The sequence below is a fragment of the Oncorhynchus mykiss genome, chromosome 17, assembly GCF_013265735.2.
Source record: "Oncorhynchus mykiss isolate Arlee chromosome 17, USDA_OmykA_1.1, whole genome shotgun sequence".
NCBI lineage: Eukaryota > Metazoa > Chordata > Actinopteri > Salmoniformes > Salmonidae > Oncorhynchus > Oncorhynchus mykiss.
Window position 1 is genome coordinate 20,145,576 of NC_048581.1, and position 26,123 is coordinate 20,171,698.

General features: G+C 43.7%; 1 protein-coding gene and 1 long non-coding RNA gene across 7 annotated transcripts; both read left to right on the forward strand.

Moving 5' to 3' along the window:
• The first annotated feature begins 2,745 nt into the window (after positions 1–2,745).
• On the forward strand, positions 2,746–10,065 carry LOC110486088 (ribonuclease H2, subunit A). 6 transcript variants are annotated; one of them, XM_036949262.1, is made up of 9 exons: positions 2,746–2,844; positions 7,167–7,315; positions 7,534–7,605; positions 7,800–7,926; positions 8,037–8,124; positions 8,544–8,681; positions 8,976–9,063; positions 9,426–9,549; positions 9,810–10,065. In XM_036949262.1, the coding sequence occupies exons 2-9, from the start codon at positions 7,189–7,191 to the stop codon at positions 9,973–9,975; spliced, it is 930 nt and encodes a 309-aa protein (XP_036805157.1). In that variant the 5' UTR covers positions 2,746–2,844; positions 7,167–7,188; the 3' UTR covers positions 9,976–10,065. The 6 variants fall into 6 exon arrangements, with proteins under 6 accessions (XP_036805157.1, XP_036805154.1, XP_036805156.1 ...); XM_036949259.1 differs by having other exon boundaries at positions 2,747–2,844; positions 7,149–7,315; XM_036949261.1 differs by lacking the exon at positions 2,746–2,844 and adding an exon at positions 2,893–2,917 and having other exon boundaries at positions 7,149–7,315.
• A 783-nt stretch (positions 10,066–10,848) lies between these two features.
• LOC118940352 lies at positions 10,849–11,704 on the forward strand. The gene is made up of 2 exons (XR_005036863.1): positions 10,849–11,270; positions 11,422–11,704. It is a non-coding gene; the product is annotated as an uncharacterized LOC118940352 (long non-coding RNA).
• The last annotated feature ends 14,419 nt before the right edge of the window (positions 11,705–26,123 follow it).

The following is a 26,123-nucleotide window of genomic DNA, read 5'->3' on the forward strand; positions in this document are numbered from 1 at the left end:
TTTTGCAGATGGTAGCTATCGTGCAGAAAGTTTTACTTGCAATGATTGTGGTTATACTACCTATAGTCGAATGCACTGATTGTCAGTAGTTCTGGATAAGAGCATCTGCTAAAGGACTAACATATAAATGTAATGACTTGCCTAAGGATTGCCTCTGTAAGAGCTAAGTGACAATCAAGGGAAAAGTGTGTTTTTTGTATTCTGTCCATGTGCTACTTGGTTCTACTTAATAATCGCCTGACACAATACCAGCAGTACAACTTAATGCACTACACACAGACACACACACCAGTGGAGGCTGCTGAGGGGAGGACAGCTCATAATAATGGTTGGAATGGAGCAAATGGAATGGCATCAAGCCATATGTGTTTGATGTATTTGAAACCATTCCACTCTATTACGCTCCAGCCATTACCACGAGCCCGTCCTCCCCAATTAAGGAGCCACCAATCTTCTGTGACACACAAACACACACACTAATGTACAGCATGTACCGTAGGCACTCCCTCACGTAAGGTGGAAGAGAGGAGAAAGAGATGTCTGCCCTTGGTAAGGTGGAAGAGAGGAGAAAGAGATGTCTGCCCTTGGTAAGGTGGAAGAGAGGAGAAAGATGTCTGAACTTGGTAAGGTGGAAGAGAGAAGAAAGAGATGTCTGAACTTGGTAAGGTGGAAGAGAGAAGAAAGAGATGTCTGAACTTGGTAAGGTGGAAGAGAGAAGAAAGAGATGTCTGCCCTTGGTAAGGTGGAAGAGAGGAGAAAGAGATGTCTGCCCTTGGTAAGGTGGAAGAGAGGAGAAAGAGATGTCTGCCCTTGGTAAGGTGGAAGAGAGGAGAAAGAGATGTCTGAACTTGGTAAGGTGGAAGAGAGAAGAAAGAGTCTGAACTTGGTAAGATGGAAGAGAGGTGAAAGAGATGTCCTTGGTATGTAAATAAAATGATGACCGTGCACTATTTACACACTGACGAAGATGTAGTGTGTGTGTATGTGAGCATGAGGGTATACGTTTGAGCGTGTGTCTCCGCGTGCGTACGTCTGTGCCACATAGACTGAGACACTCAGCGACCTGATGAGGTGTGCTACTGCCCATTAGCTTGTTGTTTAACCTCCCTTGCTGAGTAGCGAAGTCATTTCCCCCTGCACGTCGCCTGGGATTACGACATCACCTCAGCAGGTGCTCGTCTACATTACAGGAACCCGACAGCGAGGCCATCAAAAAGAGCAGCATCGCATTAGTGGAAACCAAGACTGTTCTCAGGGCAGGCCTGGTTGTATGTTCAATTGTAGCATTTAAGCTAACCCTTTCCCTAACCTTAACCTAATTATCTTAACCGTCCACGTTAATTGTCCTAACCTGCCACGTTAATTATCCTAACCTGCTATAAAAAGTCACTTCTGCTAATCAAAACCGGCAGACCTGCCCTGAGAACAGTCTTGATTTTCACTACAGCTCAAAAACGGAGGGGGGAGAGGGTCCACTCGAGAGTGAGTGCACCTGACCCTCGAGAGGGGGAGAGGTTGGGGGGAGGGAAGACAGTCCACTTAGTAGCGGTGTCACCCCCTCCAGCCCTCCTTCTTAGTTCCATACACACAGTGGTCAATTACAAAGGGATGGAGCAAGGGGGGGGGGGGTTAGGGTTAGGGTTAGGGGGGGGGGGGGGGTGGAACTAGAGAGATAACAGGGGGAAGAGAAGAGTGGGGAGCGAGGCAGAGGTAGAGGCAGAGAGAGAGAGAGGCAGAGGTGAATGAGACAGAGACAGCACAAAAAAGAGAGACACACAGAAGGAAAACAACCCCTCTGGTTTGTCTAAGAGGGTGATTGGTCTACAAACCATTATCAGAGAGGACCATAAAGACCACACACACACACACGATATAGGAGGATCAGAGGTCAACATGACTAACGACACTAATGCTCCATGAGTACGTCCTCATGGTTACCACCGCTCTCTCTCTCACACACACACACACACACACACACACAACACTAGGCTGCTAGCCGTGTGCTAACCACTGCTAACTAATTAGCACCGATTGAGGGGGACGTGTCGTTCCGTTGGATGAAATTGGAACGTTCAAGTGGGAACAACAAATTAATGTAGGTTAATAAATGATATCACTCATCATGGTGGTTGGTGTAATTAGGAAAGGGTTAATAGTTTGACATGTTGTACTATCAGAGTGAGAAGAGAGAAAACATGAAAAGAGACTTGAGGAGAAGTGTGTTCTTTCAGAGATGACATCCTGTGACATGGTTATAACCACTAACATATCTGGACTGCAGGTAAATTAGGCTACATTATATCTAGATGTCACCGCGTAATCCCAACAGCGAGGCCATCAAGAGGGAGGGGGAGGCGGGGGAGGAGGGGGGAAAGGGACCACTTAGGAAAGGCTGTGTTTTTTGTTGTTGTACCATGTTAACATTCGCTTGAATACGGACCTAAGTGATTCGGTCATGTGTACGTACCTACAATGGGATTTTTTTTGTGTGTGAAATATTTGTTGTTCACAGGGGCCGACGTGTGCGAACACACACTAAGCATCTCCTTCAACAGAGTGACATTGTTGTTGTCACTCATGTTCAAGTTTCAGGTTTTATTTGTCACATGCACAAATAGGGAAATGCTTAATTAACATGCAAGCCCTTGAGTTAGACCAGTAAAATGGAAGACTGTTGCTGCCATCCTCCGAGTGTAGGGGTACTGCACTAAAAGAATAGGCATTACAACCCAGGGATACAGTGGATGGGACTACAAATCACACGAAGCCCCGCATGAGGGTCACGTCAGCGATTCCGCGCCAAAATTGACTGACCATCAGACAAGAACATCAACAACACACGGGGTGAGTGGGGATTGTATGGGCTTATCTTCCCTTTTCACTTGCTAAACGGCGTACATTATTCATCTAAACGCAAGTAAGAAACTAAAATGTTTCTAACATGCATTAAATAAACTGCTTAGCTAGACAGTTAGCCCTAGATCACGACTCTCAGTTCCATTACTAGTACACAAGTCATTTGACGAAGGCGTCTTCTGTATGGGGTGAAGTATATATTCAATAAACAAAAATATTGTTTTTTCCAGGTGTTTGAAGCTGGTGCACAAAACCGAAAGTAAAAAAACGAAACTCAAGCACGGGAAGCATAGATATCGAGCACACAACAGGTCTACCTGTTACTAGGGTAGCCTAGTGGTTAGACTGTTGGACTAGTAACCGGAAGGTTGCAACCCCCGAGCTGACAAGGTACAAATATGTTGTTCTGCCCCTGAACAGGCAGTTAACCCACTGTTCCTAGGCCGTAATTGAAAATAATAATTTGTTCTTAACTGACTTGCCTAGTTAAATAAAGGTCAAATAAAAATAAATACCGCTAATTTGACTTGCTTTAATGAAAGCGACAGATCTATAACTTACATGTCTATGTGAATCTGGGTCACCCAAAAAGTTACATAATGATGCACTATCGCTCTGCCATTTTCTCGTTGCTAAAATTAATGGTTTGCATTGTTTGTTTGACACACAAGCAAGTATAGTGCAGAGAATCAATGTACATTCTAAACTGCTGTAAAATATAATTTTCCATAACCAAAAATAATGGTCGCCTAAAAAGTTACATATTGTAGTTTTACGAGCCACGATGCTTGGTCTGAACATTAACATGCATGCTTGAGGTACGGTTTTGGAATCATAAGGACTTTCTTTCTTACCAGCGATAAATACTTTTCAGAAAACTCATTGATACGACTTTTTTTATAGGGTTAATGTTCCCACAATGCCACATCTCCATGTTACAGCGCTTGTTTATGGGACATTTATGGAAGACAGAGGCGACCACCTGTACTAATTCGCTATCTAGCATGCTCGGAACCCCTGTGTGTAACCGTAACTCGGGGAGTGTAGTTTCTTTGGATGGAGGCACCCATAGTTGTATAGATCTGTGCAAAACTGCTACAGTAAGTGTATATTTTTTTCTTTGAAAGATTCTTTATTGCTGATGAAAAATAAGGGTAGGATGTCTGTCCACCCACGAGGTTTGGTGATGAAATGTCACTTATTTATGGTATAAAATACCTTTTACCAAGACACATGATTATTCGTGTTCTGAATCGTCCAGTGGAGTCTTTCTTTACCATACCATTAATATTATATCCAAAAAGTCCGATTTCGTAACCTAATAGATCCGGTAATAAGCACCGAGCTCTGTTAGAGCGTGCAGCTTTCTCGCAGCGGTTTTAGAGGATTTACATGTTGTGGAATTCTGAAAAGTTGTTTCCACTGGTCACAAAAAGCTAAATTAACATGACACGAGCGGAATTAAATGTCAAAGGCTTTGAAAATAGAAAGCTTGCGGGTGTTCCGTTGACATTTCAGAGATACGCTTGTTTTTGTGAAAAATCTTAGAAACATTGAATTTCGCATTTAATATGAAAAGCGTTTACTAAAATAAAACATAATAATGCATGTTGTCTTAAAAACGATATCTATCTTACCTCTGTATTATTTTATGCCCCCGGATGTGAGAAGAAGGATGACTAGTTCAACGGCGAGCCTGTTAGTTAGCCTTAATTCTCGCACAGCATCCAGCCTAGTTGACGCAGTGCGATTTCCAGATTCTTTGCCACTTTTTATCTTATGCCTCCATTGAATTATTCACCCTAATTTTTCCTAAAGGGTAAAAACTCCAATAACTTTTGAATGAATTATGATAGAGACATGATGTTTGGACCATTGGTTTTCTTAGAGGTGAAATGATGCGTTTTTGATTGGACACCCTAATAAGGGCCATATATTTCGAAAGCTGTATCGCAAGCGCTGATTGACGTTTCTAAACGTTAAAACACAGCGTGGGGGTTGTATACTGAACAAAAAATATAAACGCAACATGCAAGAATTTCAAAGATTTTACTTAAGTACAGTTCATATTAGGAAATCAGCCAATTGAAATAAATGTATTAGGCTCTAATCTATGGATTTCACATGACTGGGAATACAGATATACATCTGTACAGATACCTAAACAAAAGAGGTAGGGGCGTGGACCAGAAAACCAGTCAGTATCTGGTGTGACCATTTGCCTCATGCGTGACACATCTCCTTTGCATAGAGTTGAACCAGCTGTTGATTGTGGCCTGTGGAATGTTGTGCCAGGAAGTTGCTGGATTTTGGCGGGAACTGGAACACACTGTCATACATCACCCAAACGGGCTCAATGGGTGACATGTCTGGTGACTATACAGGCCATGGAAGAACTGGTACAATTTCAGCTTCCAGTAATTGTGTACAGGTCCTTGTGACATGGGGCCATGCATTATCATGCTAAAACATGTGGTGATGGTGGCGGATGAATGACACGTGAATGGGCCTCAGGACCTCGTCACGGTATCTGTGTGCATTCAAATTGCCATCAATAAAATGCAATTGTGTTTGTTGTTCCAATCTTATGCCTGTCCGTACCATAACCCCACAAACTCTTTTCACAACGTTGACATCAGAAAATCCCTCGCCCACACAACGCCATACACGTGGTCTGCGGTAGTGAGGCCGGTTGGATGTACTGCCAAATTCTCTGAAATGAGGATGGTAGAGAAATTAACATTAAAGTGTCTGGCAACAGCTCTGGTGGACATTCCTGCAGTCAGCATGCCAGCTGCACACTCCCTCAAAACTTGAGACATCTATGGCATTGTGTTGTGTGACAAAACTGCACATTTTAGAGTGGTCTTTTATTGTCCCCAGGACAAGGTGCACCTGTGCAATGATCATGCTGTTTAATCAGCTTCTTGGTATTGCACACCTGTCAGCTGGATGGATTATCTTGGCAAAGGAGAAATGCTCACTAACTGGGATGTAAACAGAGAAATAAGCTTTTTGTGCGTATGGAACATTACTGGGATCTTTCATTTCAGCTCATGAAACATGGGACCAACACTTGAAATGTTGCGTTTATGTTTTTGTTGAGTATAGTTGACATGGGCCAGTCGTGGGCGAAGCTAACCGCTGAAAACTGAAAGGCAGAATGCCGCCTAGAGTTTGAGAGCTAGCTCTGGCCCAGGCCGTCGTTCTGCTGCACTCTCACTATCAGCCTGACTTATTTTAGTGACTAGCTTAAATACACTTCCGTAACTCACCAAAGTAAAGATGTTAGAGTGCTGGGTCACGGTTGTCATTCCTCCAAAATGCTTTGCATACTGCCACAGACTAGCTTAAGTCCACGTACATGCATGGGATTTGCACTACTACCGATACATGCACGTGTTAGTTCTACTGTGAATGGTTCACAGGTCAGCTGTTTGTTCACCCACACCCGCCCAGAGTTACTAATAAGCCATCCACAACCGCTTGACTATATGTGATAAAGTGGAAATCTGAGGCCCGCATCCGACCCTAACCCGCTAATATAGAAAATGCGGTCTAGGCTACAGTCATAGACAGCAGAATTATTATTTTTTTGTCAGGTGGTGCAAGATATTTTTTTACGCCTATGTTTGTGCTTATAATTTCTGACATTTTGGTGGGCTATTTGTTAGTCAGCTTGTCTATAATTAGATGCATGCAGCTTCTCTTCTGTCATTATATGTTTCCCTAGAAGTAAACCTTTGCTCACCAGTGTCACCAGAATCATATAGATAGGATGAATGCTTCAATCTAGTTGACATCAGTAAAGTTTTCTTTGTCATTTTTGCTTCTTTCACAGAGGAAAGACGTTTATGGACCAGTGAGAGAATTTTATAACGAACAAAAAAAACAGGAACTATTTTCTATGCAACATTTCCAAATGATACCAGTTTTACCAGTTGTAAGGATATAGAAAGCTGTGTCCATCCATGCTCCCTTTATCCACACCATATTTAATGACCCTAAACCTGCCCCTCCCTGCGGATGTAACCGTGGGGACTGCGGATTATGAGTCAACCCCACCCATCACTATTCTACTGTTATTTCTAGCAGGCTATATCTTGTAATTGCTTGCTTACAATTTGATTGCTATTTCACGTTTCAAAATGTCAACATAGCTACTCACCAAGACCCTTGAAATGTTAGTTACAGTTGTTTAGGCTACTTATCCTTTACAGTTGTTTACAGATCACTTGTTGTTTACAGTGTACTTTCTCTGTACAGTTGTTTACAGCTCTTGTTGTTTACAGTTGATTACAGACTTACAGAAACAGACAGTGGAAGGTCACCATGGATCTCGGTGAGTTTGAAGCAGACAACTCGGTGAGCTGTCGCCTGGCTTCAGCAATACCCGACGTCTGCAAGACAGAAGACTGCTGTTTGGGTATCGATGAAGCCGGCAGGGGGCCTGTACTGGGTGAGTGGGCCTCCTTTTCAAACGTCATGGATCACTAGTCCATGTTAACTCATCTATTTTTACGTTTACATTTTGGTCATTTAGCAGATGCTATTTAAAAAAAATGGATTGGCTCCTATTCAAACGTCATGGATCACTTAGTAGGTCACGGAAAGTCTGTTATCTAGTTACTTGGTCATCATTCGATGTTGCTTAATATCATGCATTCGCTCTACCAGGACCCATGGTCTACGGAATATGTTTCTGTCCCGTCGCCAAAAAGGAAGCTCTGAAGGACTTAAAAGTGGCAGGTAAGTTCATGGTATGCAATAACCTTCCAGAGGAATCTGTTAAATAATTAATTCATATATGTGTCGTGAAGGATGCCTGTGTGACTGTATTGTACATATCTATGTCTCTAGTGACAAACCTTTTGAGGATCAACAAAGTTGATTCATGCATCTGTTTGTTGTACAATGATGAGTTACTGTGTCTCCTTTTCTAGACTCGAAGACATTGACAGAGGCCCAGAGAGAGGATCTATTCCGCAAGCTGGACGAGGCCAAGAGCTTTGTAGGCTGGGCTCTTCAGATTCTCTCACCCAACACTATCTCTACCAGCATGCTGCAGAGGTATTTAAACACATACTGTACTACACACACACACACACAGAGAAAGAGACACAGAGAGCGAACAACCGAACACACACACAGATGATTCTAACCGTTCTGCTCTTCCACAGGTCAAAATACAACCTGAATGCTCTCTCTCATGACGCAGCCATTGGCCTGGTACAGTTCGCCCTGGACAGTGGAGTACAGCTGAAAGAGGTACGGTACAAAGCATCTTGGTTATTTTAAACCATACATACAAACACACCGATATCCTTCATACAACATAACAAACCCTCTAGATGTTCTTTCTGCTCTTTTCTCTCGCTTTGTCTCTCAATATTCCTTTTTATGCCTCCCTCCCTCGCGTTCTCCCTTTCTCTCTACCGTAGTCACTACCCTTCCAGCTATATAGACATGTTCTTTTTACTCGTTATTTACTGTGCATTTATTCCTTCTGTCACTTTCTGTTTGTGTTATTTTATTTTGTATCTTTAACTGCATGGTTGGAAAAGGACCTGTAAGTGAGCGTTTCACTGTTGTTTACGAAGCACGTGACAAATGAAATGTCATTTCATTCACTTGACCAACCTTTTATTACTAGCCTGTCCCTTGTCCTCCCTCCCTGTGTGTGACAGGTGTTTGTGGACACGGTGGGTCCTGCAGAGAAGTACCAGGAGAAGCTGTCCCAGCGGTTCCCCGGGGTGGAAGTGACCGTACGACCCAAAGCTGACTCCCTCTTCCCCATAGTCAGTGCTGCCAGTATCTGTGCCAAGGTTAGATGTCACGCTAATGCCAAACTCTTCCTTTGTTTTTAATAGTTTCCTCTCTTTGTCTCCTGTACCTCGAGACCAGGGATCTGAAAGTTACTGGAGTGAAGGGTTTTGTCCCAGATTAGCAGTCCTCTTCAGGAGCAGGCTTGAGGTAGTCTGAGTGCCAGTTTGTTTGTGCTATCATGCCAACTTCTTGTCAAACCTTGACAGCGGTTAAGTTGACAGGCGCACAAACAGACCTGGGACCAGGCTAAGAAGGAGGATCACTGCCGTAAATGATCTCTGCTGCTTCCTCAGGTGGCCAGGGACCATTCAGTAAAAGACTGGAACTTTCCAGAAGACCTCGGAGAGGTGGATGCAGACTACGGCTCTGGCTATCCCAACGGTCAGTAGGGAAACGCGTTAGGGAAAATCTTCACCCATCACACACACTTTTTAATGGCTTGGCAACACTGGAACGATATATGAAGTTCAGCATCTTGTATTGAATCCCAGTTTAGTCAAATTTGATGATTTTTTTTGTCCTTTAATGGTAGAATGTGTTTTAACACTAGAAGTGCCGAGACCATCGTTTAAATGTTGTATTATTCTGCAGTTTTAAAAGTCATGGCTGGTAAAGGATGGAGGCCCATCTTTTGTGTTAAATAGAAGTTTGTAGAAATACAGTAGTGTTTTAGTGCTGTAATGGTATAATTTGTTTAAAATAAAGTAGAATGGACCTTTTTCTTGTTGTTGTGTGTCCTCCAGACCCGAAGACGAAGGCGTGGCTGTTGAAGGAGCTTGACCCGGTGTTTGGCTACCCTCAGTTTGTCAGGTTCAGCTGGAGCACCACACAGACCCTGCTGGACAGCAGGGCTGTCACCGTACACTGGTGAGGAGAGATGGGCTAGGGGGACTGGGGTGAGGGTCTGCGTTGAGAGAGGGGGTACAGGTGAAGAAGGGCTTGGAGAGGGGCCAGAGAAGGGAGTGGTAGATGGTGAAAAGTGCTCAGTGTTTACCCTATATTCTACTAATGTATTTTAGTACTATACAAGTGTTTCAGCTTTGTGAAAAGGGAAGAGGCGTAATGTGAAAGCTGTGTTTGTCTACATTCAGTAGAACAAGTTCACATAAGTATTTGTGTGTAATCAGGGATGATGATGAGGAGGATGGTGAGAAGGCCGCAGCCCGTCAAAACAACACCTCCATGCTCTCCTACTTCAAGACAGGCTCCAAGACCTCCGCCCAGCAGGGCAACACACACCAGACACACCGCTTCTTCACAGAGAGGAGACTGCAGAGCCTGGCCACACTCTGAGACAAGGAGAGGAATACACACACCCACTGAGACAGGGAGAGGAATACACACACCCACTAAGACAAGGAGAGGAATACACACACACACTGAGACAAGGAGAGGAATATACACACCCACTGAGACAAGGAGAGGAATACACACACCCACTTAGACAAGGAGAGGAATACACACACCCACTGAGACAAGGAGAGGAATACACACACCCACTGAGACAGGGAGAGGAATACACACACCCACTAAGACAAGGAGAGGAATACACACACACACTGAGACAAGGAGAGGAATATACACACCCACTGAGACAAGGAGAGGAATACACACACCCACTTAGACAAGGAGAGGAATACACACACCCACTGAGACAAGGAGAGGAATACACACACCCACTGAGACAAGGAGAGGAATATACACACCCACTGAGACAAGGAGAGGAATACACACACCCACTTAGACAAGGAGAGGAATACACACACCCACTGAGACAAGGAGAGGAATACACACACCCACCGAGACAAGGAGAGGAATACACACACCAACCGAGACAAGGAGAGGAATACACACACCCACCGAGACAAGGAGAGGAATACACACACCCACTGAGACAAGGAGAGGAATACACACACCCACTGAGACATGGTGCACAACACACACATTCTGTTTAAAGTCTCTGCCCACTGTTTCCAGATGTATATGAAATGTGACCTATACTTAATTACAATATTACTGAAATAGTGTTCCTTCCAAAAATGGGTATCAAGTGTGTTAAAAAGCAGCTTTTCTGTGTTGGAATGGTGTGGTTGTACCCCAACAGCAGAATGGTGTGGTTGTACCCCAACAGCAGAACGGTGTGGTTGTACCCAAACAGCAGAATGGTGTGGTTGTACCCCAACAGCAGAATGGTGTGGTTGTATATGTGTCATTAAAAATATTAATGCGAGTAGAAAGCCTACTTGCCAGCTCCTCAGGAGGTGGGCTTTTCTGTGTTGGAACAGTGTGGTTGTACCCCAACAGCAGAACGGTGTGGTTGTATATGTGTTATTAAAAATATTAATGCGAGTAGAAAGCCTACTTTCCAGCTCCTCAGGAGGTGGGCTTTTCTGTGTTGGAATGGTGTGGTTGTACCCCAACAGCAGAACGGTGTGGTTGTATATGTGTTATTAAAAATATTAATGCGAGTAGAAAGCCTACTTTCCAGCTCCTCAGGAGGTGGGCTTTTCTGTGTTGGAATGGTGTGGTTGTACCCCAACAGCAGAACGGTGTGGTTGTAGACAGCCTACTTGCCAGCTCCTCAGGAGGTGGGCTTTTCTGTGTTGGAATGGTGTGGTTGTAGACAGCCTACTTGCCAGCTCCTCAGGAGGTGGGCTTTTCTGTGTTGGAATGGTGTGGTTGTACCCCAACAGCAGAACGGTGTGGTTGTAGACAGCCTACTTGCCAGCTCCTCAGGAGGTAGGCTTTTCTGTGTTGGAATGGTGTGGTTGTACCCCAACAGCAGAACGGTGTGGTTGTAGACAGCCTACTTGCCAGCTCCTCAGGAGGTGGGCTTTTCTGTGTTGGAACGGTGTGGTTGTACCCCAACAGCAGAACGGTGTGGTTGTAGACAGCCTACTTGCCAGCTCCTCAGGAGGTGGGCTTTTCTGTGTTTTTTTTCTCCAATGTATTATTTGGCCACAAATACGAGTATAGGACGAGTCAACAACATTATTTGTGTACGAGTTAACATATTAACATTCTATCAACGGTGATTGAATGATCAATTGAAAAGGACTTGGAGCACAACTTCATGAGCTTTGTTGTCATTTGAATAATACTTTAATGTGAAATGAGCAACAAATATATATTGTTTCTAAATAATTGTCTATTTCTTTCATAGTGTTCAGGAAAGGAAATAGTGTTTACTTCAGGTATGTTTTTATTATTGCGTTAGTGAATACTGCGGTTGGTAGGTAAATGCTCAACTTTCATATTCCCATACTGCCCTCATGTGGTGAAAAACATACACTTCAAGATATCTTTCAAGTAAATCCTCTCTCGAACAATCTTGCTGTTGCCTTTATACGAGTCACACACCACAACGTTCCATAGGCACTGGAAATCACCTTTTACTTGAATAATTACGAAGTGTCCAGGAAGTCATGAAGGTAATACATTGTTTAAGCATAAATACAGCGCTTATTATGACTGCCTACTATTATTCTAATGCTTCATACTCAGTGACAGACTTAAGACAAGTAATACCTAGGCCTACAGTTATCATGAAAAATGCATATTAATACAAGATATACTATACTGAGTTTCCCTGAGAAAATAACAGTGATATTTGCATAGAGTAAATAAAGTGACAGTTGTGTAATTTACTTTTATACGCAATAGATTAGGTACACAAGTCTGACTATTGTCTTGTTAACTAAAAAGATTTTGAGTTTGGCATTGCATCAAGTGTCCGCTGGTAATTGTCTGCCTCTGAATCTCTGAACTCAACTCATACAGTCTTGGGCATCCTCTGTTGTTGACATGGCAACCGGGTTTACATCATGAGTCTTATAATCTTCAGGAATTCCATCTTCTGTTTCCCCCCTGGGAGTTGAGTGTGACTCGGGTAAATTGAAATTCCCTACATCTCACCAAGTTTTCTTCTGGGCTTTATTCAGCAGACACTAGTCTGGTGTCTACACAGGTGTCTATAGGTATGGCCAAAATACACACAATAACAAGTTAGCACAAGTGTTCAGCTACGTATCTAAGGCGTTAGCTAGCCTATTCGTTGTCCGTTAGCCTTCATTGCCCTTCTGCCTGGAATCCACTATCTTCTTCCCCATGTTCATAGCCACAGTGGACACAGCAAAGGAGGAGAGGATGATGATGGATGTGCCTACAAACTGTGTGGAAGCCCCTCTGGGGGCTACCTTCATGGCCCTCCTGGGGAGGGAGTCAGGGTCTGCAGCCTGGGCCACCATGGTCTGGGCAATGGGCTCCATGGATTTCTCTGGTGGTCTGGTAGAGACTGGAGCTCAGATACTTCTGGAGCTGATGGTTAAGTCCTCTTGCCCCACAAATAGCTGCTTCTGGGGCTGGGACTCTCTTTGGTCCGGTGGAGCTCAGGCAAACATCCGGGGACTGGAGGAGGCTAAATCCACTTGCCCACTCCGAGAGCTGCTTCTGGAGCTGGCGTTCAACAGTCTCTGCCTGGGTCTCTCTCTCTCAGCTGGAGCTCAGTCAGGCATTCATCCAGAGACTGAAGGCTAGGTCCACCGGCCAACTTCGAGAGCTGTTTCTGGGCCTGGAAACTCAACACTGACTGCCTCTTCTGGAAGCCTCAAATCAGGTAAACATCCAGTCTACAGTCCACACAGTAAGTAATGTCCTAGTTCAGCCTTGATCCCTCTAGTCTCTCCTGTCTGCCTTTTATAACCTCCCAAGCCTGTTCCCATGGAGCTCTACCTCAAATCCCTCTGAGTTAGCCCTGTCTGTGTCCGGCTGCGTCAATGTGATTGTAAATAGATTAGGACAACAGGCTGACATTGGAGAGGGCTAAGCTTTATCAGTGTCATGACTGTCCTGTGAGGATCCAAATAGGTCAGATCAGCTTTGCAATAAATAACTTCAACCAGACTCCCTCTCACCTGCAGATGGGGGGAGGAAGGAACTGGTGGGGGTTAATAGTAAATCAAGGACCGAACATTCAGCATCTCCCTCTCCAATGTTCACCAGAGGAATGTGCCTTTGTCTTAAGAAGATTTTTCCCGACGAAAATCTAAAACTTTCAAATGCAACTATTGGAACAATATTTCTAACATAGAACATGGGGAATGGGCAGAGGTGAACTAAAAGTACACTAATGTTATATTGTGATGCCATTACAAATGTTATATATATGATTGCTTACTCCAAGCGGCCGTGGTTCGTGTGCAAAGTGAGAGTAGTTTATAAACGTACCAACGTATCTCTGTCCCTCTCTCTCTCTCGTCCTCTTCATGTATTTTTGTATCAAGCAGCCATATTGTTGTCAGTCCGCTAGGGATCGCCTGTTATGTATCAAGTGTGTATGTTTATCCTGTGTTACCAATTAGTTAACTAGTAAATAAATCATTTAAAAAAAAATGTGTAGTACTGAATCATAAGTAAGGCTCAGGTTTTTGCAGATACAAGGTTACGACTGTTAAGAATGAGGATATGGTACGAGGTTATGATTAAAACATTGACTGTTTATGGACGTGATAGGTAAAGACCTTTAGAGTATAATTCGGTAGATGGTAACTCTTTAAAGAACCCCTCTCGTGGTGCCTCAAATCCTAATGAGTTAATTGTTACATGATTAATTGAATCGGGAAACAATTAAACATAGTTAGCTGATTAGATAAATAACAGTCATCGGATTAATAAAAGTAAGGTGACAACACCAGCACCAGCGGCCAAAGTCACTCAATGGGTTTATTAGAAGAACCGCTGCTGTGCCAAACTGCCGGAGGTGAATGGAGACGATCAGAGGATACCATTTCCTTCTGTTGCTGTGGGTGTTTGTGTGTTGTCTACTGTATTAACCTGAGTAGGACCACCTGGCCTCACGATCCAGTATCGTCCTGACCTAACCTCTGGTAGAGACATAAGAGGGTATTCTTCAAAGCAGGTCCAATGAGTTAGTCAGATAACTTCATTTAACATCCAGATATTACTATTGATGTTCTGGTTCATTAAGAAAGCTAAACTTAAATGACTTATTTGCTGATAAGATTTTATTGTCATTTGAGCAGATGGTCGAGAAATATCGACTCCCAAAGCAGGACTTTTTCCGCTTCCTACAAGTAAGACATTATATTCTGAAGTGCACCACCTTAATTGGTAACCCTGATGTGTCTGTCATTGAAAGAATGCTTTTTTTCCCACAAAGGAAAATATCTGTAAGTCTGTTTTATGATACTTTAAGGTCCTTTTCTGCTGTCAACACACAGAGGGTGAAACAAGTGTGGGAGAAATAATTGTCTGTTACTATTGACAAAGAGATGTGGGAGGACATTTGGATATATGCAAAAACAATATCTATATGTAATCGTACTAGAGCAATCCAATTAAGAATAATACACAGATTGCATATATCCCCAAATCGCAGACATGCTTTTAGTCCCACTTCCTCTTCCCCTCAGTGTCTTAAATGCAAAACTGATACAGGCACCCTAACACATTGTTTATGGTCATGTACCAAAATACATAGATACTGGTCTGGTGTTCTGCAAGAAATTGAAAAGATCCTAGGGGTTGATCTAGAATTGGACCCAGTTTCTTTACTGTTAGGTCTCCCTAGTAGGCAGGTTACTTCTGTGGGTAAGAGGAGGCTTTACAACATCCTTACCTTCGCAGCGAGGAAAAACATCCTTTTACAGTGGATTAGTGATAAGGTTCCTTCTATTAAATATTGGCATAAGATACTATTTGAATGGGTGCCTCTGGAATATCTGACATGTACGTTGCATTCTAAAACAGACCAGTTCTACAAAGTATGGGAACCCTATCTAAATTACCTAGAACCTGAGGTATCAGCTATTATGCTGCAAGGATTCTCTTAGAATGGCGGGGAGATATGTATTTCAGAACTACACTGTACGTTACATGTGTGGAACCTAACTTCTTGGTTTAAACTGAGCTTTTTTGTTTAATTTCTGTTTGTAAGTCTAGTCCAGACCTGAATCCAATCGAGAATCTGTGGAAAGAACTGAAGACTGCTGTTCACAAATGCTCTCCATCCAACCTCACTGAGCTCGAGCTGTTTTGCAAGGAGGAATGGGAAAAAATGTCAGTCTCTCGATGTGCAAAACTGATAGAGACATACCCCAAGCGACTTACAGCTGTAATCGCAGCAAAAGGTGGCGCTACAAAGTATTAACTTAAGGGGGCTGAATAATTTTGCACGCCCAATTTTTCAGTTTTTGATTTGTTAAAAAAGTTTGAAATATCCAATAAATGTCGTTCCACTTCATGATTGTGTCCCACTTGTTGTTGATTCTTCACAAAAAAATACAGTTTTATATCTTTATGTTTGAAGCCTGAAATGTGGCAAAAGGTCGCAAAGTTCAAGGGGGCCGAATACTTTCGCAAGGCACTGTATATGGGTAGGTATGTGTAAGTGAGCGCTGTTTTTTTTTTTTTTTTTTGCTTTGTCTCTGTTGTTGTATCTCTTAATATGGGTGAAAATGGTGAAATTCCAATAAAAATACTGTTACAAAAAAAGAAAAAAAAGAAAGCTAAACTTAGATATGTGTTTCTGGTTGTTGATTCAGTTAGACCATACCTATTCTAAAGCTTATCTTAAAATATTCAGGCAAGTTAGCTGGCTAAGTTATTGCTCCTACTTTGTAGTATAACCCTCTGGTGGTCCTCCTGGGGTTCATAAAGTGGAAAACATAACACACAGAAGGAATGGTACAAGTCAGGTCAAGAGAGTAGGCTACCTAGCCATCCAAAAGAGGGGCTTTATAATTTAATATTGCTCTTTTTATATAGGCTAATGTCTGTGCTTGTCCTAATAAAGAAAGGAAAAACACTTATGTAAAACCAGTGGTAGGTGAGATTAGGTCACGTGTCTTGTCTAACAGTCATACATTCCCCTACAAGCCACATTTTTTCTTCCTAGAACAGAATTTGATAAAAACAGTGGGGCATTTAATCAGTGGAATAGGATCACGTGTCAGTGGCGAAATAAACATTTATACGGTAACCGTGCTCCCCTCACAGAAAATAAGGCAATGTACGGTTTCGGAACCAGAAGGTGCGTCGAGGTGACTGGGAAGTTGGAACCTAACCAACTAAATTACGATAACTCACCAGGTGCAACGTTGGAATCGTAGGCCGTTATATAGCTGCAATACAGCAGAAACATCGGCCCTTAGCCCATGCCTTCAGCACTGCGGACAGCGTCATGGCGCCAGGAATAGGGCTACCTCGGTAACCTAGGCAACGCCGGGTCCATGGTCCCTAATCCCCGCGGCTCTTATTGTCGTAATGAGATTGGTATGTTGGCTGTTCTTTTCCGCTTCTGGCATAGAACACTGAACACATCACGAGTCATGACATTAGGCCTCTGAATCTGGGAGAACCTTCTGTTATGGAATATTACACAACATCGCAAGGTTTTAGGGTGTATCACATTTTAGTAATTTAGCAGAAGCTCTGATCCAGAGCGACCTACAGGAGCAATTAGGGTTAAATACCTTGCCCAAGAGCACATTGGCAGATTGTCACCTAGTCGGCTCTGGGATTCGAACCAGCGACCATTATGCTACCCAGGTTATCATACACCACCATCTATTGTCTCAACATCAGATGAATTCCAGTCAGGGTTTGGGTCAATACCATTTCAATTCCAGAAAGTAAACCCAATTCCAATTATCTTCAATACTTTTCCATTTTCAATGAGGAAAATGAGGAATTGGAATTTGGTTTCCTTTCTGAATTGACTGGAATTAAAATGGGAATTGACCCCAACCATGATTGCAGTTTTTCATAATGTAGCTACAAGCAATAATACATCACTAGCCAGGTGGTGCCCATAGAAGATGTGTTAGGATTCAAGTGATGATTAAGGCATTGTGAATAACAGGCTAAATCTGACCACTGATGCATAGGCTTATGTTTAAAGTCCCTTCATGATACCACCCTGGAGATAGGATCAAATAGTGTAGGACAACACTGATGACACAGGAGCTATGAACACGATACATGGTCAGTCGAGATTCAGAGATGAGTAATGCACTATTCAGAGGGGTTGGGTTAAATGCGGAAGACACATTTCAGTTGAATGCATTCATTTTTACAACTGACTAGGTATCCCCCTATCTCTTAAATGGGATATAGGGTGCCATTTCAGACACACCATAGAGTATCTGATTTATCCATCTTTTCTGGTGGTATTGTGTCCATGGCATGCACGTCATATCCAATTCATCACTGGCCACCATGGTAATCTATTGGTTTGGATGGAATAGAAGGGAGGGAACCTTTCCAGTTAGTTAGATATGCCTATGCTGCTATCAATACATACTCTGGGGTCAGATCAGGTCATGCCCAGTTCAAAAGAATAGAGATGAGTTACATAGATCTCAAGTTAAAGAACAGAGTCCCAGGTTAAGAGACATTAGTAGACATTCCAAGTGAAATTCCAAGTGATTCTGTGTCAAGGACCACCTGGTCCACACTGATTCAGGCAAATGATCTGGAATACATGGATCTATCTGGTTAAATCCTCCTATTAGATCTCCGATCTATGACATGTTGTAGTGTCAATAAATTGCCTACTGAAAGAGCCCTGCTATCCTCATCGTTGCCTTCCAACAAATGCCGAGATGGAGGCGAGGAGAGAGGACGCAATAACATAGTTTTGCTGTCCTAGCGGTTAGTGCCTCGAAACCCGACACGCAAGTACTTCCTAGTGCTTCCTAGTTGGCATGGGTTCGAATCTGACCCATGGTCTTCTGACTCGCAAACTCTCCCTCCTTTTCTGTGTCCTCTTCACTATACCAAACATATATAACACCCTTAGAAAATATACATTACAAGAAAAAACGTCTGATTTGATTTTCATTTGAGATTCACCTCATGAGAATCTTGTGTGGACAGACTAGGTTACATCTCATTTGCGGAATTACGCGCAATTGAAATACTGTATTTCCGAGATTAATAACCCCATGGTCTCAGTCTTACTGCAGGGACACCCCTCTACCACAAGGTGCTGCTGTTGCACTGTAGTGAACATGTATTGTAGGTAAACCACCTTGTGTGACACTGTATTACAGTAATCCCTGTGGATGATGTAGACATCAATAAAGCCCAGTGGGTTATGGTGACATGCTGTTAGTCACTGCTCCTGTGATGTTCTGATGTCTTGTAGGGAGGGAGGGAGGGAGGGAGGGAGGGAGGGAGAGAGAGAGAGAGAAAGAGTGGGAGAGAGGGAGAGGAAGATAGAGATTAAAGTGTATTATGGTATCAGGCTGTGTACAAAGGGACACCTTCACATGCGGTCACAGTCAGAGATGAGGGGAAGGGATGGAGTAGTACGAGTCTTTAACACATCCAGGTACAGGGCTCCAACAGATGTCACAGCCAGGTAGAGGCCTCCAACAGATGTCACAGCCAGGTACAGGCCTCCAACAGATGTCACAGCCAGATTGAGACCTACAACAGATGTCACAGCCAGGTAGAGGCCTCCAACAGATGTCATAGCCATGCAGAGCCAGGTACAGGCCTCCAACAGATGGCACAGCCAGGTTGAGACCTACAACATATGTCACAGCCAAGTAGAGCCAGGTAGAGGCCTCCAACATATGTCACAGCCAAGTAGAGCCAGGTAGAGGCCTACAACAGATGTCACAGCCAGGTAGAGGTATACAACAGATGTTACAGCCAGGTAGAGCCAGGTAGAGGCCTCCAACATATGTCACAGCCAGGTAGAGGCCGACAACAGATGTCACAGCCAGGTAGAGCCAGGTAGAGGCCTCCAACAGATGTCACAGCCAGGTAGAGGCCTCCAACATATGTCACAGCCAGGTAGAGGCCGACAACAGATGTCACAGCCAGGTAGAGGCCTACAACAGATGTCACAGCCAGGTAGAGCCAGGTAGAGGCTTACAACAGATGTCACAGCCAGGTAGAGCCAGGTAGAGGCCTCTAACATATGTCACAGCCAGGTAGAGCCAGATAGAGGCCTCCAACATATGTCACAGCCAGGTAGAGCCAGGTAGAGGCCTCTAACATATGTCACAGCCAGGTAGAGCCAGGTAGAGGCCTACAACAAATGTCATAGCCAGGTAGAGGCCTACAACAAATGTCACAGCCAGGTAGAGGCCTACAACAGATGTCACAGCCAGATAGAGCCAAGTAGAGGCCTACAACAGATGTCACAGCCAGGTAGAGGCCTACAACAGATGTCACAGCCAGGTAGAGGCCTACAACAGATGTCACGGCCAGGTTGAGGCCTACAACAGATGTCACGGCCAGGTAGAGGCCTACAACATATGTCACAGCCAGGTTGAGGCCTACAACAGATGTCACGGCCAGGTAGAGCCAGGTAGAGGCCTACAACAGATGTCACAGCCAGGTAGAGCCAGGTAGAGGCCTACAAAAGAGTCACAGCCAGGTAGAGGCCAACATATGTCACAGCCAGGTAGAGGCCTCCAACAGATGTCACAGCCAGGTAGAGGCCTCCAACAGATGCCACAGCCAGGTAGAGGCCTACAACAAACAGAAAAGGGCCTATCGCAAATGGTCGTCACAAACTTGGAAGCACAGAATCTTCTAGAATGTCTTTGTATGCTGTAGCGGTAAGATATCCCTTCACTGGAACTAATGTGCCTAGCCTGAACCATGAAGAACAGCCCAGACCATTATTCATCCTTCACCAAACTTTACAGTTAGCTCTATGCATTTGGGCAGGTAGCATTCTACTGGCATCCGCCAAACCGAGATGGGTCCGTCGGACTGCTCGATGGTGAAGCGTGATTCATCACTCCAGAGAACGCGTTTCCACTACTCAAGAGTCAAATGGCGGCGAGCTCTACAACACTCCAGCCGACGCTTGGCATTGCGCATGGTGATCTAAGGCTTGTGTGTGGCTACACGGCCATGGAAACCCATTTTATGAAGCTCCCGATTAACAGTTCTTGTGCTGACATTGCGTCCAGAGGCAGTTTGGAACTTTGCAGTAAGTGTTGCCACCGAGGACAGATTATTTTTATGCGCTATGTGCTTCAGCACTCTGCGGTCCTGTTCGGTGAGCTTGTGTGGCCTACCACTTCGCGGCTGAGCCGTTGTTGCTCCTAGATGTTTCCGCTTCACAATAACAGCACTTACAGTTGACCGGGGCAGCTCTAGCAGGACAGAAATTTAACGAACTGACTTGTTAGAAAGGTGGCATCCTATGACGGTGCCACATTGAAAGTCACTGAGCTCTTCAGTATGGGCCATTCTACTGCCAATGTTTGTCTATGGAGATTGCATGGCTGTGTGTTCGATTTTACAGCAACGGGTGTGGCTGAAATAGCCGAATGCACTAATTTGAAGAGGTGTACACATACTTTTATGTCAAAAGTAGTGCACTATATAGATAATAGGGTGCCATCTGGGACGAGGCCTAAGTCTAACCAAACACTATAGCATGAGGCTAGATTTATGATGGGTTGAATGTTTATGTTAAATACACAGGATACAAACATTCCATTCCAGCTAAACAATGGATATATAGCATTATTCAACAAAACCCATTTTAATACACATCTGAAACCTATTCATTTAAATCTGGAAAACAGTCATATTTTACAAACTCATAAAGCTACCCATAAGCATTAATTTCTGATGTAAAAACACAAAAGGGAAACGTTTGTGTAAATAGCATTTTGGAAATAAACTCAAATCTACCTTTCCGGTCTAGTCCAATTCCAATTCTCTTCCATCCTCTCCTCGATTTCTGTATCTGATTCACTAACAGTCTTCTTGTCTCTGTAATGATCTGATAGGTCTGAGCATTATGTCAGTTGTCAACTATGCCACCTGTTTTGCAGATCAAGGAAAGGAAACGAGGAGGAAGGATCACTTCCTCACTCTGTATCTCTCCTCTCCACCCCTTCTCTCTCTCTGTCTTTATCTCCCCTCATCTCTCTTTCCCTCTCCTCCACTTTCGTTCTCTTTCTGTTTCTCTCTCCCTCTTTCCCTCTCTCTCCATCTTTCTTTCCTCTCTCTCTCTCTCTCTCTCTCTCTCTCTTCTCCCTCTAGTCTATGGAGTCTGACTGACGATGGTTCTCCCTCTTTCCCTCTCTCTCTCTCTCTCTCTCTCTCTTCTCCCTCTAGTCTATGGAGTCTGACTGACGATGGTTCTCCCTCTTTCCCTCTCTCTCTCTCTCTCTCTCTCTCTCTCTCTCTTCTCCCTCTAGTCTATGGAGTCTGACTGACGATGGTTCTCCCTCTTTCCCTCTCTCTCTCTCTCTCTCTCCATCTTTCCCTCCTCTCTCTCTCTCTCTCTCTCTTCTCCCTCTAGTCTATGGAGTCTGACTGACGGTGGTTCTCCCTCTCTCTCTCTCTCTCTCTCTCTCTTCTCCCTCTAGTCTATGGAGTCTGACTGACGATGGTTCTCCCTCTTTCCCTCTCTCTCTCTCTCTCTCTCCATCTTTCCCTCCTCTCTCTCTCTCTCTTCTCCCTCTAGTCTATGGAGTCTGACTGACGGTGGTTCTCCCTCTCTCTCTCTCTCTCTCTCTCTTCTCCCTCTAGTCTATGGAGTCTGACTGACGATGGTTCTCCCGTGGGACTTGTAGTCTGCTGGTATTTTATTTAGTGCCTCTTCTCTTCTCCCAGGCTTTTAGCAAGGCTGTAGTCTGTGACCCACTTCCACACAGGGAAGAAGAGGAGTCTGTGTGTGTGGCCAGTGTGGCCTGTGTTAGAGTCTGTGTGTGTGTGTGTGTGTGTGTGTGTGTGTGTGTGTGTGTGTGTGTGTGTGTGTGTGTGTGTGTGTGTGTGTGTGTGTGTGTGTGTGCCTTAAGAATTTTCATGCACCGCAGGAAATGCAAACTTGTAGTGTAAGGCTTCTAAAGTTTGTCAATTCCACTTTAAAATGTCAGACTTGATTTGCCCAAAATAAAAATGCATCAACAACTACAAAAACATGTCCATTAATTATAATCCACATAAAAAAATGTATTTCCTGTTGCTGCAGGATTATTTATCCTGCTGTAGCAAACTGGCTGAAATGAAGATCCTACATCTATATATGCCTGTGCATACGCACTGCCAAACACTAGAATCAGAGCGCAATGACAAGAACACAATGAACACAATGTACAGAACATCACTGTAACAAAAGGCTAGCTGCTGCTCTAACTCACTGACACACTCCACTAGCTCTGATTAGCCCACCTGACAACGTTGTTGTTGTACCTAATTTCACTGAATACGCTCTGCATCATGTTACTTGTTGTTGCTAAACTATTAGAAGACAAGGTGCTATCTAGAACTTAAAAGGATTCTTCAGCTGTCCCCATAGGAGAACCCTTTGAAGAACTCCTTTTGGTTCCAGGTAGAACCCTTTTGAGTTCCATGTAGAACCCGTTACACAGAGGGTTCTACATGGAACCGAAAAGAGTTATACCTGGAAGCACGACAGGTTCTACCTGGAACCTAAAAGGGTTCCCAATACAAACTAAAGGGAAGAAGCTGTCTTCTGAAGTGATGTGAGGTGACGTGGCCCTTGTTGTACACTGAATGAGGAGAGGGAGAAAATATCAAAAAACCCATTCTAAATATTCTAAGGGCTTTGCCTTGTCAAGCTTTTTTGTTACCCCAACCCCCACATGCATCATTTAGGGGATGACGTCACCCCTTTGAGGACTATGGCACGGTGTGCACTGTGACCTAGTTGGAATGCGGTATATGGGGACTTTCACTAAGGCTTTATTCCATTGGGCCATTCGGGTACGCTGCGTTTCCTTCCATCCCAATAGTTCCGAATGAACATGAAAATGTCAAATAAACGTGTCTCCTTTTCATTATTGAAGAGGAAAAGTGTTGCTACATATTTGGGATGAATTAGACAAACAGGCAACTTGGTAGTAGTCTAGGATCCCATTTCGTTTCGTTTTTTTACTGGCAGATTGTCCGTGCAGGAGGAGGTTGAAGCTTTTGTTAAGACAACAACAGTTTGATATTGTTAAACTATTAAACTAAACTATTTCATTGTCATGGTTTTAAAACAATAGCAGCCCAGGTTCATTTCAGTTCCTGAATGTGTGTGTGTGTGTCTGTGTCTGTGTGTCTGTGAAAGTCGGTTGGTCACAGACAGAAGACCCAGACCAATCTATCAAGAGCAGCTAAATCCCAGAGCGAGAGTCTCTAAACCAGACACACACACACACACACACACACACACACACACACACACACACACACACACACACACACACACACACACACACACACACATCCAGTTCTATACTATACTATATCTATACTGACACACACCATGTGTCTGCCGGATCTCCTTCTGTGTTTCCTATGAACAGCTACTAGTGGATAAACCTGAGAGAAGCATTCAGGGCAGCCAAATTACATGCTGTCACTGTGAGCTACCAGCCATGCAGTGAAGTTGTACACAGACAGACGGACGGACGGACAGACAGAGACCATTAAGGCAATGATGCTAAAAGCCACTAAGCTCCTCTGTCTTCAGCCCTATATGCCCTGATGAACTTTGAACTTTGTACTTGTCTTTCCCTCAGCAACATGCCCTTGTCCTCATCCAGTAACCTTGGTGACAGAGAGAGAACAAGAACACCAAGTCAATGATCACTCAAATCATTAGGTTGATGGGTCATTTATAACAAAACCTTTTGATAAAGCCAATCATTTCAATGACTATTTCCCCGGTAAAGTGGACAAACTGAGAAGTGAAATGACAACATTGAACATTGAACCATCATATTTGTGTATTGAAGATCTAATAATGAAAGAAAATGATTGCTGTTTTGAATTTGGTCAAGTTTGTGTGGAAGGGATGGAAAAACAATTGTTATCCATCAATAATGATAACCCACCAGATATAGACAGCCTAGATGGGAAATGATTAAGAATGGTAGCAGACTGCATCGCCAACCCTATTTACCATGTCTGTAATCAAAGCCTATAAGAATGTGTGTGTCTACATATTGACAAATTTGTTGTGAAGATGGGGAGGGGTGTGTCTGTTATAAAAAATATGTTCTGTGTTTTTAACACAAAGATCAACTGTACTAGTTGTTCAGGGTCTGACAGTGTCCCATCTTGATACTGTCCAGTAACATGGTCAGGTGCAGCAAAGAAAGACCTAGCAAAGCTGCAGCTGGCTCAAAACAAAGCAGAACGCCTTGCCCTTAACTACACACACAGAACTAACATCATCAACATGCATAATAGTCTTTCATGGCTGAGGGTTGAGGAGTAATTGAATATGTATGTTTTAGTCTTTTTAAGAAACACATGTGTGTTGAAAATGCCTAACCACTTGTATAATCCATCTGCATACACTTATTTTGTTAAGTTACAGCCTTATTCTGAAATATATATATTTTTTAAATGTCTAATCAAACTACACACAATACCCCATAATGACAAAGCAAAAACAGTTTTTTAGAAATATTAGAAAATGTATTTCAAATAAAAAACAGAAATACCTTATTTACACAAGTATTCAGACCCTTTGATATGAGACTCGAAATTGAGCTCAGGTGCATCCTGTTTCCATTGACATTCCTTGAGATGTTTCTACAACTTGACTGGATTCCATCTGTGGTAAATTAATTTGATTGGACATAATTTGGAAAGGCACACACCTGCCTATATAAGGTCCCATACTTGTCAGAGCAAAAACCAAGCCATGAGTTCAAAGGAATTGTCCGTAGATCTCCGAGACAGGATTGTGTCAAGGCACAGATCTGGGGAAGGGTACCAAAACATTTCTGCAGCATTGAAGGTCCCCAAAAATACAGTGGCCTCCATCATTCTTAGATGGAAGAAGTTTGGAACCACCAAGACTCTTCTTAGAACTGAGCAATCGGGGGAGAAGGGCATTGGTCAGGGAGGTGACCAAGAACCTGATGGTGACAGGGCTCCAGAGTTCCTCTGTGGAGATGGAAGAACCTTCCAGAAGGACAGCCATCTCTGCAGCACTCCACCAATCAGGCCAGTATGGTAGATTGGCCAGACAGAAGCCACTCCTCAGTAAAAGGCACATGACAGCCCCCTTGGAGTTTGCCAAAAGGCACCTAAGGACTATCAGACCATGAGAAACAAGATTATCTGGTCTGATGAAACCAAGATTGAACTCTTTGGCCTGAATGCCAAGCATCACATTTGGAGGAAACCTGGCACCATCCCTACAGTGAAGCATGATGGTGGCAGCATCATGCTGTGGGGATGTTTTTCAGCGGCAGGGACTGAGAGACTAGTTCGGATCGTGGGAAAGATGACTGGAGCAAAGTACAGAGAGATCCTTGATGAAAACCTGCTCCAGTGGGCTCAGGACCTCAGTCTGAGGCAAAGGTTCACCTTCCAACAGGACAACAACCCTAAGTACACAGCCAACACAATGCAGGTGTGGCTTCGGGACAATTCTCTGAATGTCCTTGAGTGACCCAGCCAGAGCCTGC

What these genes read in the sequence shown, in the direction of transcription:
- LOC110486088 (XM_036949262.1), top strand. Translation starts at nt 7,189, where the DNA reads ATGGATCTCGGTGAGTTTGAAGCAGACAACTCGGTGAGCTGTCGCCTG. An exon ending in GAAGGACTTAAAAGTGGCAG is followed by an intron (nt 7,606 to 7,799) that starts GTAAGTTCATGG and finishes CTCCTTTTCTAG; the next exon opens with ACTCGAAGACATTGACAGAG. An exon ending in AGGGCTGTCACCGTACACTG is followed by an intron (nt 9,550 to 9,809) that starts GTGAGGAGAGAT and finishes GTGTGTAATCAG; the next exon opens with GGATGATGATGAGGAGGATG.